Genomic DNA, 17,357 nt, shown 5'->3' on the forward strand with positions numbered 1-17,357 from the left:
AAGAACCTCAAACCCAAACCTCAGACAACAACAAACAGCTTCCTGTGGCTGAAACCTGTCACTTTAGCACTTGAGAGGTGGAGGCAGGAGGATTAGTTCAGGGATATCTTAAGCTACATAGTGACTTTGAAGACAGCATAAGCTGAGACCTTTTCTGAGACCCTGTCTCAGAAAAGGAGAAAATAATAACACAAAAGAAACTTCTGTCACTGTATATCACCTTAAATTGTTCATTTTATTATTGGTATTGTTAATATCTGTCATTTTATAAATTAAACTTTAGCATAGGTGTGTATGTGTGGGGAAAATATGCACACCGTTCAGTGCTGCCCTTGTCAAATACCCACTGGAGATGCAGAGTGGCCCCTCATGGGTAAGGGGGGGAGGGACTACTGAAGATTTTTTTTCCATCCTGTCCTTTTCAAACATAGAATAACTTTGTGTAAGTATCCTAGCTTCCACACTGTGTAATTTCTTGTTTGTTTTTAAAATATGTGTATATGTGTGTGCCTGAGAGTTGGTTTATGTGTGTGAGAGCAGTGCCTATGTAATTACAGAAAAGGATGTTGGCTCCCCTGGAGCTGTAGTTACAGGTGGTTGTGAGCTGCCTCACGTGGGTGCTGGGAACCAAACTCAGGTTCTCTGGAAGAGCAGTACACACTCTTAATCACTGAGCCATTTCTCTAGCCCCTCACACTGTGTAATTCTTGCTTTATCTCAATCTTTTCCCCCTCCTCCTACCTTTTTTTTTTTTTGCTATAGTGTCTCAGAGCAACTTAATTATATTTTTGCAAAACTTACTTCACAGTCCTCGTCAAATAAGGATTATTTTGCCCCTCCCAGGGAAGGGAGGGTATTTGACATTGTCTATAGACATTTTTAGTGATCACAGCTGAGGAAGTGGGATGGCTGGCATTTAATGGAAAGTCACTAAACCCCAATGCGCTGGATGGCCTTTGCATGACAAAGAATTATCAGCCCCGAAATATCAATGGTGCAGAAAGTAAGAGCCCACTCCCAGAATACAAACTTCATCAGCTAGCCCTGGTTTCTTCCCCTTCTCCACTCTCAACCTGTATCTCTAACCAAGTTTAATTTCCAGAAGCTTCTAGCTTCCTGGTCTTTACATACTCTGTACTTTCAGGCTCGAGAATTCCTTATCCTCCCCTCTCCAATTCTCTCAGCCTCTTTTTGAAAAAATTTCTTTTGCTGAGCATGGTGGTGCACACCTTGAATCCCAGCACTTGGGAGGCAGAGGCAGGAGAATCATTGTGAGTTTGAGGCTAGCCTTGTCCACATAGTGGGTTCCAGGCCAGCTGGGACTACAGGGAGACCTTGCCTCAAAGGATAATTTCTTATGTACATGTATGGTGCACATGTGTGAGTGCATGTGTGTAGATGCACATGTATGTGTAGGCATGCATGCATGTATTTGAGGAGGCCAGACATTGACATTAGGCATTTTCCTCCATGGTTCCCCACCTTACAGATTGAGGCAAACCAGAGCTGGCTGCCTCACCCACTCAACCATTTATGTCGGTGCTGGGGATTTGAACTCTGGTCCTCATGCTTGTGTGGCAAGTGCTTTAATCTCTCCAGCCCTACCACCATTCCATTGACTTATTTCTATTTTATGTGTGAGTGTTTTGCCTGCATGTAAGTGTACCCATGTGTGTAATGCCTGTGAAGGCCAGAAAGCATCAGATCCCCTGGAAATGGAGTTAAGGACAGTTGGTAGCTGCCATGTGGGTACTGGGAATCAAACCCAGGTCCTCTTCAGGAGCAGCCAGTGCTCTTAACTGCTGAGCCAGCTCTCCTGAATAACAGGCTCTAGGGCTGGGACACAGCTGACAGAATGCTTGTCTAGCATGCATCAAGCCTTGGATTCCATCCCTAGGACTCCATAAATCATACATGGTGGCACATGCCTGTCATCCCAGCACTTGGAAGATTAAGGCAGGAGGATCAGGAATTCAAGGTCATCCTTGGCTACATAGTGAGTTTCAGACCAGCCTGGGTTACACATGAGACCCTATCTCAAAAGAAACCAACAGACAACAAAATAGTTTGGTGGTTTTGAGTTCTCCAAGTGATTGGGTTTAATTTGGTGTAGATGTTAATTGAAACCTGTAAGTTTCCTGGTTTCTTCCTGCCGTTGTCTCTTGGCCTCTGGGAACATCTTCCCAGTGCCCAGAACAGAGAGAGTTTGGCAAAAATATCAGCTGTTGGTCAAAGTTTTATCACATAAATGAATGAAGGGCAGCCATATAATCCTTAGCATGAATAGACTGTGATTTGGTCACGCTTGCCCTGGTTGGGCAAGCATTTGACATGTGTCTAGTTTTCTCCAAAGTTAAACATCTCCCGACAATTTCCACATTCTTCCTCACAGTAAATCCATCTCTTTTCTCCTTTGCAGATCCTTCCGTTCCCCTGGATCCCATATCAGTTTCTAATTCCTCATCCCAGATTATCTTGAAATGGAAGCCCCCATCAGACCCCAATGGCAACATCACTCACTATTTGGTATACTGGGAGAGGCAGGCGGAAGACAGTGAGCTTTTCGAGTTGGATTATTGTCTCAAAGGTAAGTGTAGGTGGCTGTGATGGGGTTGGCTACACTTTGCTCCCCTTAAGAGGGAGACGTCTCTATTCCTGTTTCCCAGAGTGTACATCTGTGCACACAGACTCATACTCCATTTTTGTCTTAGACCAGACACACACACATTTGTATGTTGTATGTATGTTCGTATGTGTACAAGTACGTGTATGTGTGTGTGTGTGTATGTGTGGAGGTCAGAGGACACAACCTTGGGTATAAGTTCCAAGGATGTGATACATCTTGTTTTTTAATTTTTCACTTGCTTGTTTTTTTGAGACAGGGTCTCACTGAAGCCAAGGTTGGCGTAAACTCACTGTGTAGCTGAGGATGACCTTGAAATTCTGGTCTTCCTGCCTCTATCGTCTAAGTATCGGGATCATAGGCATGTCCTACCACCCTTAGTTTATGCAGTGCTGGGGATTTAAACCCAGGTCTGTGTGAGTGTAGACACTACCAATAGAGCTACATCTTGGCTCAATTTTTTTCTTTGAATTAAAAAAAAAATATTTTTATGGGACTGGACCAGTGACTCAGCAGTTAAGAGCACTTCCTGCAGAGGCCCCGGGTTTGGTTCCCAGCACCCACATGGTGGCTCATAACTGTCTGTAACTCCAGTTCCAGGGGCTCTGACACCCTCTTCTGGCCTTCACGGGCATTGCACACACAGGTGCACTTACGTATATGAACTTGCCTACGTGCATATGTACATTTAAAAAGTTAAAATATTTATTGCGTTTATGTATGTATTTATTTTTTTGTGTGTGTATGTTCTGGTGTCATGGTATATGTGTGGAGGTCAGAGGAGAACTTGCAGGAGTCAGTTCTCTCCTTCCACTATGTGGGTCCCAGGGATCCAACTCAGGCTTAGCTGCAAGTGCTTTTACCTGCTGAGTCATCTTACTACCCCCATGGCATTGAACCCAGAGCCTTATGCATGCTAGGTAAGTGTTCCACTATTGAGCTGCAGTCCCAGACCTCACATTTCTTTTTTTTAAACATAGGGCCTGGGCTCACTAAACAAGTTAGACTGGCAGAGCCCCAGGGACCTGCCTGTCTTCACCTCCCCAGGGCTGGGATTTCAAGCCCACACTACCATACCCAGCTTTTTGTGTTCAGCCAGCCCCTCATGTTTGCATGGCATGCATTTTACCATCTGAGCCATCTTTCCAGTGCACATATATACATTTATCCATTTATGTATTTTTGATTTATTTATTTTAATTTTATGTGTATGAATATTTTGCCTGCGTGCAAGTACACTCATGTCATGCAATGCCCATAGAGGCCAGAAGAGGGGATTGGATCCCCTGGAACTGGGGTTAATGGCAGTTATTAGCTGCTGTATAGGTGCTACGAACCAAATCCAGGTCCTCTGCAGGAGCAGCCAGTGCTTTTAACTGCTTAGCCATCTCTTCAACCCTGCACACGTACAGTTTTAAGCATCGCACAGAGTTTCACACTCTGGGAACTGCCAAAAATCAGATATAGGGCTGTGGGGGATCAAGTGCCTAGTGTGTACAAGCCTTGTGTTCAGACCTATGACTGCAAAACAAAGGCCAGATAGAACCATGAAACACACAATGCTGCATTCAACCATGAGCCACATAGTTCTTAGACATGTATAAAAATGCAAAAATCAAATTTGAGTAATGCATGTATGGCTTTAAACCTTCATCATTTTTTTTTTTTTTTTTGACTAGAACATTCAAAATGTTCACAGTACTGGGTAGCAGAGGCTGAAAGAGCTTGTCTGTGTGGAGTGGCCGCACAGACTGGGCAGTGGTTACAAAGGAGCAGTGTATGCACATGTTCTGGAGAGGTGCTGCACGTAAGCACACTGTGTATTTCAAAATGGCCCTCGCCTTTAATCCCAGCACTCTGGAGGCAGAGGCAGGCAGATCTCTGTGAGGCACAGGCAGTCAAGTTCCAGGCCAGCTGGGTCTACAAGGAGACCCTGGCTCAAAAAATCAGAAACCAGGGCTGGAGAGCTGACTCAGTGGTTAAGAGCACTGGCTGCTCTTGACGAGTACTTGGGGGGGTTCCCAGCACCCACATGGTGGCTAACAGCCTTCAATAACTCCAGTTCCAGGGGATCTGACACCCTCTTTTGACTTCTGTGGGCATTGTGTGACAAGGGTGCACTTACATGCAGCCAATTCACTCATGCACATAAAATAAAAATAATAAATAAAATTAAAAAAAACTAAAACCAACCAAACACCACCACCACCACAACCACCAACAACAAAAGCCAAAATAAACAAAATAGAAAAACAGCAACAACAACAAAAAATAGGTTATAAAAATAAAGCAAAATGGGGTGGTTGAGATGGCACAGTAGGTAAAGATGCTTGCTGCCAAGCTGAGGGACCTGAGTTCGATCCTGGAACTCACATGATGAAAAGAACTGACTCCTACAAGTTGTCCTCTGACCTCCACATGCATATGCCCATATGTACACACACAAATAATTAAATGCAATTTAGAACCTTAAACAACCCATCATCAAATCAGAGAAGCTGGAAAATTTGTTTTCTTTTAGTCTGTTGGTTTGTCTTTAATTCATTTTCTTATCCTCAGCCTGTGACCTTGGAGGAGAACGCCAAGGGGGGGCTACTGGGGCATGTAGCTGTGGTCTGCTCTCTGCCCCGCCCCTGGCCTGCTGCTTGGTTTTGGCTAGGTCACCCAGTAAGTTACTGTCTCCTTTTGTGGAGATGGGCGGAGGGCAGATGATCTCTGGGAACATTTCCAGCTCTAAGATCATGTACTATATGCGTGCCTATGACATCATTCCTGCCCCAGCTGGGATCCCAAGCTTCATCTGTCCCCTTGTGTATTTTGTATGACTGGAGAGCAAGCCCATCCTGGGCTCTGCTCCTACCTGTTAGCTTTGCATTCTGGTGTCTGAAACTACCAGCTGGCGGCACTGCCAGCAGGTGGTGGAGGTTTGCTTTTTTTTCTTTTAAAGAGCAATGACAATTTTTTTTTGTATTCATATTTATTCTTATTTTATGTGTATGAGTATTTTGCCTGCATGTATAAGTGCATCTCATGTGTGAAATGCCTGTGGAGGCCAGAAGAGAGCATCAGATTCCCTTGAACTAGAGTTACAGGCAGTTGTTAGCTACCATGTGGGTGCTGGGAATTGAACTTAGGTCCTCTGCAGAAACTAGTGCTCTTAACCACTGAGCCATCTCTCCAGCCTCTGCTTTTTTTTTTTTTTTTGCCGTTTTATTTTATTGTGGGTTTCTGATAATGCTACATTCTAAACATACAAAGGGTACAAAATGAATTTTTTTCCAGAATATTTCAAAGGATGGTGCCAGTCTATCATTGTCTGCAAAGCACCTTCACATGCTGTTACTGTAGGTAATTTTGTCTCTTAATTAAAGTAAGACGCCAGATGTCCATAGTTTTGGCCTGTACTGAAATGGGGGGAAAGAGGGCCCCCTAGAGGGCTCTTAGTCTCATTCATAAAAGAATTAAAGAATGGACCCAAACGGCAGAAAGTGGACAGACTTACAGGGACCTGCATGACAGTGGCTGGTCAGAAGTTTCTGTGGAGTTCTGTGTTACAAGGCGGGATTCCAGGCAGGAAAAGTTCGCTACCTCATTAACGCACCAGATTATTTAGCATAGATTAAGGTGAACCTACCTTCCTAAGGGTGGTTCTATCACCAGGTTATTGACTGGTGAGATAAGGTGGGTCCTTCAACAGATAGACTAGGGAGTTTATAGTCTTGACCAGTTAAAATTATGGGGCGTTTTTGCTATTCTAATGTCACCTCCTCTGAAGAGGTAACCCTAAAATCTTTCAGAGATTAGATAAGCGCTCCCAAATACGTTTGACATTTTTGAAAGCCTTTGGAACAGAGTATGTTGCTAAGAGGCTGTTGAGTAACTGCATAGGGTGGGTCTAGAGACCCAGAGAGAAGCGGAACACACTGGGAAAAAAGAGGAGTTGGTGTCATTTTGGAAGCAGAGGGCAAGGGAGGGGCGAGGTGGAGCACAGTGGGAAAAAAGGGGTGGAGGCACCGCCATATTGAGGTCGGGCAAATGGAGAATGAGGAGAGACGGAGGCGGGAGATAGTTGGCACATGCATTTCAAATATGGAAAAGGAAAAGCCTACAAGAATCCATGTCTTTGCAAGTCATTCCCTCCCAAATGGCATATGAACTATGAAAAATCCAAATAGAATGTCTTATGTCTGTCTGTCAGACCTGGGGTCTCAGAGGACACGGGTGCGAGTCTCCCAAGAAGGGGGAGGGGAAAATTTACTGAAACAGAGGCCCAAGGACATTTTGACTTTTAGCCAAAAAACTGGCTACTTTTCTTTGGGGTCTTTTTACCCTAACTGCCTAGCCAATTCCTACATCCTATTCTTATAATACCATCCTCTGAACAGGTTATCCAAATTGCTGATAGGGAATCGGGATGCAGACTGCTCTGGCTTCTTCCATGCTGAACTGGGATGCAGAGTGAGGCAACTGGAGTACCCCTTCAGTGGGCCTATCTAAAAGACTCCCAAATTACATAACTTTTATCTCGAGGGGGAAAGGAACGTCTTTGAATTATGATAGGAGATGTGGAAGAGAAGTAAAGGCAAAAGTAGTTTGCATTGCAAGTTCTAGACAGGGAACTAGAAAAAGGTCAGAACAGGGCAAATTTCAAATGTGTTTTGTTTTGTTTTGTTTTGTTTTTGTTTTTAAGACATGGTCTCCCTGTATCCCCAGTTGGCTCGGAACTCACTGTGTAGACCAGGCTGGCCTCTGTCTCACAGAGATCCGCCTGCCTCTGTATCCTGGGAGTGAAAGTGTGCCTCATCCGGCCTGGCTACTTTGTTCAGTTTTGGAACAATGTAACCCAGGGTGGTTTCAAACTCAGGAGGGGGATCCTTGGGGAAGGAGGAGGGAGGTTGGATGGTGGGAGAGAGAGGAGAGATGAATGGAGCTTGCAGGGCTAGGGAAGACAGAGAAATGTGTTGGCTTGGGAATGCCCTGAGAAGTGCACATACCGTGTCTGAACATTAGTGCATGTGTATACCTGGGGGCTGTATGGCAAGGAACACAGTGCCAGACAGGAGAGACTCGGAACTCACTGTGTTGACCAGGCTGGCCTCTGTCTCACAGAGATCCGCCTGCCTCTGTATCCTGGGAGTGAAAGTGTGCCTCATCCGGCCTGGCTACTTTGTTCAGTTTTGGAACAATGTAACCCAGGGTGGTTTCAAACTCAGGAGGGGGATCCTTGGGGAAGGAGGAGGGAGGTTGGATGGTGGGAGAGAGAGGAGAGATGAATGGAGCTTGCAGGGCTAGGGAAGACAGAGAAATGTGTTGGCTTGGGAATGCCCTGAGAAGTGCACATACCGTGTCTGAACATTAGTGCATGTGTATACCTGGGGGCTGTATGGCAAGGAACACAGTGCCAGACAGGAGAGATGTCCCTTTGAGTGGCTGGTCGGAGTAGTCTAAGAGACTCCCAAAATAATACAGGCTATTGCCAGATCTCTTGGTTATCTCTCAGGACTTGAAGATAAGACCTTACTGCTCAAGACAGGAGTACTTTGGATGTAGGACTTGGAACAACAGAGCAGAAACTGACCAGGAAGCCTTCTACCTGAAGTTTAGCTCTCATAGTTCTAGAGGATATTGTGCAGGCTGCTAAGGGAGAGGATCAATCAATGGTCCAACCCTCCCTAAAGCCCAGTAACTGTAATGACTGGCACAGCGAACTACCTCTCTTGGTGCAGTAGTGGCACTGTTATCTGGGGGGTAATCAATAGCTATCTCATTGGACTTAAAGCCCCCCTAATGAGAGTGAATTCATGGGTGACACTCTAAAAACAGCCAAATATACATGGCTGGATGGTCATAGATCCTAGAGAAAACTATATCTGTCACATCTCTAGACAAATGAAATTTCTTACCATATGCGAAATATGGACCCTTATATTTACAGGCAAGTGTACTACCATACACCACTCATCAAAAGAACTTATTTCTGCAACATATGGAGGTTACTGCAGAGTTCCACAATGGGTCACATACAGAGACTATATGTCTGAGAGATGCCCCGTCCTAGGGTGACATATCTACAGTGGAACCTTTACACCTTAGGCTCATGGAACATAGCAGAACAGGGGGTAGAGAGAATACTAACATATCTCTCAACTCTTACCAACGAAGCTTCCTTACACAACAGAGTGTGATGTACACAGGCCACAACTGGCTAAGTTTTAGAGAATAGGGACTCTAGAGTGTATGTCAAGTTGACAACTGAAGCCATCCAGCACACTGGTCCACTGCTGGCAGCTCCTACCTTTGGGCTATGATCATGTTGTTGTGAACACAGGTGTGCAAATATCTCTTTAAGTCTCTGTTTTCAATGCTTTTTTGCATATATGCAGAAGTGGGCTTCTTGAAGACTACATGTGCATGCATGTGAAAGTCAGATGGGGACGCGGGGTGTCCTGCTCTACTCTCTGCCTTATTCCCTAGACAGGGAACTAGGCCGGCACCCCCTGTGAGGTGTGTGTGTTTGTTATTTGTGTGCTGTGTGTTTGACCTTTGTGTTTTGTGTGTATGTGAATGTATGTGTGTGTGATATGTGTGTTGTATTTGTTTTTATGCATCTTTGTGTATGATGTGTGTGCATGTCCATGGGTTTATTCTAGAGGAGACCTGAGATCCTCTGCTCTGCCTTTCCCTAGGGCTGAAGCTCCCCTCAAGGACCTGGTCCCCACCTTTTGAGTCTGATGACTCACAGAAGCACAATCAGAGTGAGTACGATGACGCAGCTGGTGAATGCTGCTCGTGCCCAAAGACCGATTCCCAGATCCTGAAGGAGCTGGAGGAGTCCTCGTTTAGGAAGACCTTTGAGGATTACCTGCACAATGTGGTTTTTGTCCCCAGGTCAGGACTCTGCATGTGTCTTTCTGTCTATCAGCTCAGCATTGGGGAGGCTGTCAGTATTTGGAGAATACAATCATATGAGCCCCAGTGAGCCCCTGTAGTGGGGTGAGTGGGGCCTAAGTTCAATCCTGTACTCCTCGATAGAGGAGGAAAAAGCCTTGTCTGGGGTTGGGCAGATGGCTCAGTTGGTAAAGTGTTTGCTATACAAGGTCAAGGACATGAGTTTGGTCCCTGGTACCCTCATAAAAAGCCAGGCATGGTGGCAAGTGCTTATAATCCCAGCACTGGGGCGGTGGATACAGGAGGATCCCTGCAGCTCACTCACCAGCCAGTTTAGTCTAATGACCTCCAGGCCAGTGAGAGGCTATCTCAACAACGTACATAGCACCCGAGTAACTACAATGAAAGCTGTCCTCTGGCATCCATACTCATGCATATATACATGTGTACCTGCGTGCACACATGCAAACACAATGCACACACATGCAAACACATGCAAGCAAGCGCATGCATTCAAGCATGCACACGTTCATGCATGCACACAGACATGCAAGCATACAAATACACAAGCATTCACACACACATGCAAGTATGCACACATGGAAACATGCACATACACACATGCACGCATACACATACATGCCTACACTCGGGGCATCTACCTGCTGAGTTTCAGGTTTCTTTTTTTTCCCTTGCCTGATGTGAGCTGAGAAAACCAGGAGGCTACATTTATGGATCTAGGTTAGATGGGTCCATCCCTGTGCATTTCTTACAGAACGGGGGAGCTGTTGAGGGCGGGGACACTAGAAGCTATCTGGGTTCCCTGCTCTTATACATACTGGTTTGAGCAGGTTACCTTATCTGTCTGTGCCTCGGGTTCCTCATATGCAGAATGGACATAGTGCAGTTGAGTTTTGGTGCCTCTAGTGGCTTGGTTCTAGGAGCTTGAGAGTACTAGAGCTGAGGGTGCTCAAGCCTTTTATAGAAATGCTGTAGTACCCACATAGAACCCACTAACATCTCAGATTTTAAATCATCTCTTACAACACCTCCAAACCATCTGCATGCTAGCCGCATGCTCAGGATAAGAAAAAGCCTGGATGTGTTCAGTACAGATGCAAACTTTTACTGTAATTTTTATTTATCCATTGACAGTTTTATGCATATACAATGTATCTTGATCATGTCCATCCCAGAGGCCCCCCTTCAAGTCCCCCCAGATGCCCCATATATTCCCTCACACCTTCATGTTCTCTTCCTCCTCTTTGTCTTCTCTCCCCATCCTCTCTTCATCTTCCCACACCTCTTCCTCCCTCCCCCATTTCTCCTTCTCCTCTCCCTCCCACTGAGTCCAGGTAGTGTTGCATGCTGGACTATTAACTGATCTTGTTGGCCTAATCTTGTGCCGGTCTTGTGCAGATAACCACAGCTTCTGTCAGTTAATGAGTTCATGCCCAGAAGATAGCATTGCATAGCACTCCTCCCCATCTTCCTCCAGTTTCCACAGTCTTTCTCCCCACTCTTCCCTGAGTCTTGGTGGGGTTGATATAGATATCCCAGTTAGTGCTGAGCATTCAGAGTTACTTAGTCTCAGCACTTTGACCAGTTATGAGTCTCTGCATTAACTGCCACCCACTGTAGAAAGAAGCTTCTCTGACCAGGGTTGAGAGCAGCACTTAATCTCTGGATATAGACATAAATATTTAGAAGGCAGTTTGACAACATGTCCATAGAGCAAAACAACAGTAGTAGGTTCCCTTCTAGGGCCTATGAGCTCTCAACCATGGACTTTTGACCAGGTTTATAGTACCAGGCATGACTTTCTTCCTGTGGAGCAGGCTTCAAAATCCAAGCAGAGAGCGGTTGGTTACTGCCATAAGGTTTATGCCACTGCTCACCAGTGGGCACATTGTTTGGCATATCTCCCAGTCGTTTTGACCCATAGTTAGTTGAATTCAAGAATGTGTATTTCGTGGATCTCAAGGGCTGACTATAATGATTTCTTCTATGCTACGGCTATGAGACTGAGTGGCAGTGACTCTCCAGCTTGACACTGCACACTTGGAGCTAGATTACTGTCTAGGGGAGCCATCCAAGCATTATACGGTGCTGAGCAGCATTTTGGTCTCCAACCACTCGATTCCAGTACACTTGTATTAGCTACTTTTCTGTTGCTATGGTTAAACACCATGACCAAGGCGACTTATAGAAGGAAAAGTTTATTTGGCTTATGGTTCCAGAGGGATAAAGGTCCATCTTGATGAGGGAGGGGGTTTTGATGGCAGGAGGAAGAGCAGAAAGCTGAGAGCTTACATCCACAAGCACTCACAGAAAGGAGAGAAGAGGACCTGGAAGTGCGGTGAGGCTATGATCTCTCAAAGCCCACCCCCAGTGACATATTTCCCTCAGCAAGGCCACACCTCCTAAATCTTCACAACAGTGCCACCAACTGGAGACTAAGTGCTCAAATATGAGAGCCTATGGGGGAACATTTATCATTCAAGTCACCTCATACCCTTTATCCCAGACATTATATCCCCTCCAAAAAAAAAAAAAACCCAAACTTCTAGAAACTTCCAGATGTTTCCAAGAACATGAGCTTCGAGTGCCTATTACTAAGTTCCTTTGTACTTTCCCATCTTTTTCTCCTTCCCTCTTAAGCAAATGCTCCCCCCCCCCAATCTGATGTAGTTACCCACTTTCACAGTGTATCAAAACTCCAGAAGGTTTATTTTCGGACAGAACAAAGTTCTAAAATGTGTCCTGTTGTCCACCAATGCTTCCCATCCAGTGAGCTCTGTCTCCAGAACCATCAGTATGTTCATGTTTCTTCTTTTTTATATTTCCCCCATGGTGAGGGAGATGGCTCAGTCAGTAAAGTGCTTGCCATACAGCCACGAGAACCTGAGTTCCATCCCCAGAACCCGTGTTTAAAAAGCTGGATGTGGAGCTGGAGAACTGGCTCAGTGGTTAAGAGCACTGGTTACTCTTGCAAGGACCCGGGTTTGGTTCCTAGCACCCACATGGTGGCTAACAACTATCCATAACTCCAATTCCAGGGGATGCCCTTTTCTTGGTCTCTGTGGGCATTGCATGCATGTGAAACACTTACATGCAGACAGAACTCATACACATAAAATAACGCCCGGCAAAATAAATAAATTTTTAAAAGCTCAATGTGTGGCACAAGTGTGTAATCCTGCCATTTGGGAGGTGGAGACAGGATTCCTAGGGCTGCATAGTAAGCCATCTTTGCCAACTTGGTGAACTCCAGTCCAGTGAGAGACTGTCTCAAAAAGAAGGTAGATAGCACCCAAGGAACAATGGCTGACGATGTCCTCTGACCTGCACATGCATGGACATACCCCTGCACCCACACCCAAATGAACATATACACCAACACACCCAAAAAGTAAAACCAAAATGGTGCTGGACTTGAAGAGATGACCAGGATGCTGTGGCCAAGCGTAGTCATATTTGATGTCCACGGGCATTACAGCAGGTGGACTCAACTTTCCCCTTCCTTTTCTTCTCATTTCCTGGATTCCAAGCACCCTGGGAAAGGTGTAGCTCATCCCCACCAACCAGTGCTAGGCAGTCAAAGTCAGGACATTTATTAGTCTCCTTTCAGTTACTACAGTAAAATACGCAAGACTGAATAAAGAAGAAAGTACCTTTACATCACAGCTGAGGTGGTTGAAAGTTCTAGATCAGGTGACTCCATGGATCTGGGCAGCTTAAGCTACATAATCAAGGAACATGGTATCAGAGTGGGGGGGCTATCACATGGTAAGACAGGAAGCCCGAGCAAGCCTGGGGAGGAGTCAATAAAGACTTTCCTTTGGCCCTGCCTCTTAAAGGGACTACCACTTCTTAGCACTGTCTTGAAGACCTAACTCCCAGTTCATGGACCCTGTGGGGAAACACAGTCAAACCATATTCCAAACATGGGAGATGCCTTGCTTAGGTGTAACATGGCCTCCAGAGTGTCAGAGTCAAATGGTCTCTCAGATGAATTTTCTTCTGTCTTCAAAGTGGTCAATTTTGTTTTCACAGAAAAACCTCTTCAGGCACTGGTGCTGAGGACCCTAGGTATGACTTAGCCACCGGGCACCGCCGTGGCCCCTCGAGGCTATTCAGTGCAGGGCTGGCATCTCAGTTAGGGTAGGGAGGGGGAGGATGAGCCCCAAATCTCAGGGATTTCTGTGGCTTATTTTTTTGCATGTGATCAACTGCTGCTCTTGAGCCTGGATGCTTCAAAAATTCACCAACTACACACCTTCACTGGGAAATGGAATCTGGACATGAATGTGGGGACATTTCTAACTAACACACTCTTCCTAAACTATGCAATCAAGGGAGTACTTCCTGGGCCTTTCCCCTGTACCTCAGTTTCCTTCTGTGCATCTGCCCACTCAGCACCTTTCCACTTGTTGCCTGTGTGTGCAAAACAGTGCCTGGGGCCAGGTACCGTGGCTCCCCATGCTGTACTGGAGGACTTTCTCTTTGAAAGTATTTCATTTTTAATTATGTGTATGTATGTCAGTCACAGTTTTGACCTGTGTGTGTGTGGATATGTGTATGTGCGGGTGGGGTTGTCTTCAGAGGCCAGAGCGGTCAGATACCTTGGAGTTGAACTTACAGGTGGTTGTGAACCACCTACTACAGGTGTTGGGAATGGAATTTGGGTCTGGAAGAGTAGTATGCTCTCTTAACCACTAAGTCATCTATCTAGTTCTTGTGCAGTGCTGGGGATTGAACCCAGGGCTTCATGCAGTCTAGGCAAGTACTGTCCCTAATGAGCTGTATTCCCAGTCAGAACTGCCTTTTTAAGCCCAATCTTATCACTCCTAAGCAGCATTTCTAGTATGATGTGAAAAGGACAGCTTGATCAAAGGAATACGGTGTTGCCAAATTCTTGGAAGAGAATAGGAGCAATGTCTCTTCAGTCTATATCTTAAAATATGAAGTGGGGGCCTGGAGAGATGGCTCAACTGTTGAGAGCACTGGCCGCTCTTAACCATCTGTATCTCCAGTTCCAGGGGATCCGACGCAGCTCTTTTGGCCTCTGCTGGCATTGCATGCACAGGTGAACGTACATATCTGTAGGCAAAGCACTCACACACACAGAATAAAAATAAAATATTTTTGAAAAATGACAGGATGAGGTCTTAGGAAGCAATCGAGTAGGAGAATCCAGGGAAAGACAGGTGAGACACACTCAGCTCCTGGAGGAAGTAAGACAGGAGAGACAGGTGGGGGCCACTCTGAGGGATTCTTAAAGAAGTCTAATTTGATCTTTTAACACATGGAGTTCAATTAATTCTGCCCATATGCGTATGGGTGTGGGGTCATCGTGTCATCCACCAGGTATGGGCAACATATCAGTGGCCACTTCCTGCAAAAGTAACTCTCCTTTTCATAGCCATTAATTACAAGAGCCCCTGAGCAAGGGGTGGGGTCTTGGAAGCTCCTCCTTTAAACATGCTAGATCTTTAAACAATGTGTTTTAATTTTATGTGTATAAGTGTTTTGCTTGCATGTGTATAAGTGCACCATGTGCATGCAGTGCCTGCAGAGGCCAGAAGAGGGGGTCGGATCCCCTGGGTCTAGAGTTACGGCCAGGCTTTAGCTGCCATGTGGTTGCTGGGAGCCAAATGGGTCCTCTGCAAGAGCAGTCATTGCTCTTCACCACTGAGCATCTCCCTAGCCCCTATGCTGAAATTTTTACCTGGCTTGATCCTGTGGGGCTCTTGTGCAGGCAACCACACCTGCAGTGAGTTTGAGTGCAACAGCACTGTAGTGTGCAGAAGACAGCATTTCACAGCACTCTGAGCCATCCTCCAGCTCTTCCATTCTCTACCCCCTTCCTCCATGATGTTTCCTGAGCCTTGGGAAGGGGTGGAGTTGATGTAGATGTCCGATCTATGACTGAGCCCTCACAGTTGCATAATATGAGAATGTTGACCAATTATGAGTCTCTGCATTAACCACTACTCACTGCAATCAGCAGCTTCTGTGGCCAAGGCTGAAAGGGGCACTAATCTATGGCTATAAGCATAAATATTTAGAAGGCAGTTTGACACCATGACCATTTAGCAAGACACCATCAGGAGGTTCTCCACTGGTACCTATGGCTTCCCTAGCTATGGGTTTTGATCATTTTAGAGTACCAGTCAGGAATTCCTAAGTGCATGTATGTATGTATGTATGTATGTATGTATGTATGTATGTATTTTCAGGCACTTAAATAGCCTCATCTAATCTATAATGGACATTTGTCATATAATCTGTCATCAAGAAAGTGTAGAGGGGCTGGAGAGATGGCTCAGCAGTTAACACTGGCTGCTCTTGTGGAGGACCCAGGTTTGGTTTCCAGCACCCATACAGTGACTCACAATCATCATCATCAACAACAACAACAACAACAAACCAGCAGAAATCTTGTTCTTCCTATGACATTATGTTTTAACGAACATATTTAACGAATGTTTTCAGTATAACAAGTGGCTTAAGTGACTAGCTTGATCATCACCATCTCCCACACAATATTTATAAGCAAAAGTAATTGTGGGAAGGAAGCAGTGGGTGGTGGGATTGTGAGGAATTAACATTTTCTTTCATGCACTTTCTGGAGTTTTAAATGTATTGGTGCTCTCCATTTATTTTATTCTGTCTGTCTAAGGGTCAGGGAGAACCTGCCAATTGGACAGACACTTCTTGGACTTGCTCTAACTCCAGTGATATTATTTCATTACTAAGAATAGATGCTTCATCATGCAAACTCTGCAAAGAACAAGAAAATGCATCTCCCATGTTGGAAATGGTGGTGTGGGGGCTGAGTGATGGATCAGTTGGTGGACTGCCTGCCTTGCAAGCAAGAGGGCCCAAATTTGATTCCTAGAATCCATGTTAAGCAAACAAACAAACCTAGGGCTGGAGAGATGCTTCGGTGGTTAAGAGCACTGGTTGTTCTTGCAGAGGACCCAAGTTTGATTTCTGGCACTCATATTGGGCAGCTCAAAATTGCCTGGAACTTCAATTTTAGGGTCTTTGATATCCTCCTTTGGACCCTACAGGCAGTTGCAGTCATGTACATATACCTCCCCCCCCCACCCACGTAGACACATAATTAAAAGTAAAAATAAATCTTAAAAAAAAAAAAAAAGAGCCCAGCATGGTGGCTCATGTTTGTAATCACAGTGCTGGGGAGATGGAGGCAGGCAGATCCTTGGAGTTTGGTGTCCAGCCAGCCTAGCTTACTCAGTGGGTTCTAGGCCACTGAGAGACTTTGCCTTTTATAAAAAAAGGTAGAGCCAGGCAGATCTTTGAGATAGAGGCCAGCCTCGTCTCCATAGTGAGTTCCAGGCTAGCTGGGGTTACAGGGAGATTGTGTCTCCAAAAACCAATAAATAAATAAATACAAACATAGTTGGTATCTGAGGAACAACACTTGAGGTTGTCCTCTGGCATCCACATTACAGCTGCACACACATACCACCTACACATACACCACACATAACATACATACACACACACACACACACACACACAGCTGATGGTGTGGGTGTGTAGCTTGCCTCCATGGTCATTCCTGGATAGCTACACTTTTATTTATTTATTTATTTATTTAATTTATTATTTTTTATTTATTTATTTATATTTTTTATGTATACGAATGTTTTGCCTACATGTATGTCAATGCACCATGTATGTACAATGCCTACAGAGGCCAGAGAGTGCATTGAAGCCCCTGGAACTGGAGTTATGGACAGTTGTTAGCTGTCTTATGGGTGCTGAAAACTGAACCTGAGTCCTCTGCAAGAGTAACCGTAACTACTGAGTC

The 17,357-nt window shown here is 45.3% G+C and overlaps 1 protein-coding gene across 1 annotated transcript in view; it reads left to right on the forward strand.

The window, feature by feature from the left end:
* Insr (insulin receptor) overlaps window positions 1–17,357 on the forward strand; it is a 178,729-nt gene that overhangs the window by 124,928 nt on the left and 36,444 nt on the right. Inside the window, exons 9-11 of the mRNA XM_017800993.2 lie at window positions 2,420–2,587; window positions 9,310–9,511; window positions 13,568–13,603. Of these exons, the coding sequence (XP_017656482.1) occupies window positions 2,420–2,587; window positions 9,310–9,511; window positions 13,568–13,603 (406 nt within the window). The remainder of the gene's footprint in view (window positions 1–2,419; window positions 2,588–9,309; window positions 9,512–13,567; window positions 13,604–17,357) is intronic.

The sequence above is a fragment of the Nannospalax galili genome, unplaced genomic scaffold (assembly GCF_000622305.1).
Source record: "Nannospalax galili isolate Female #2095 unplaced genomic scaffold, S.galili_v1.0 scaffold262, whole genome shotgun sequence".
Classification (NCBI taxonomy): Eukaryota; Metazoa; Chordata; class Mammalia; order Rodentia; family Spalacidae; genus Nannospalax; species Nannospalax galili.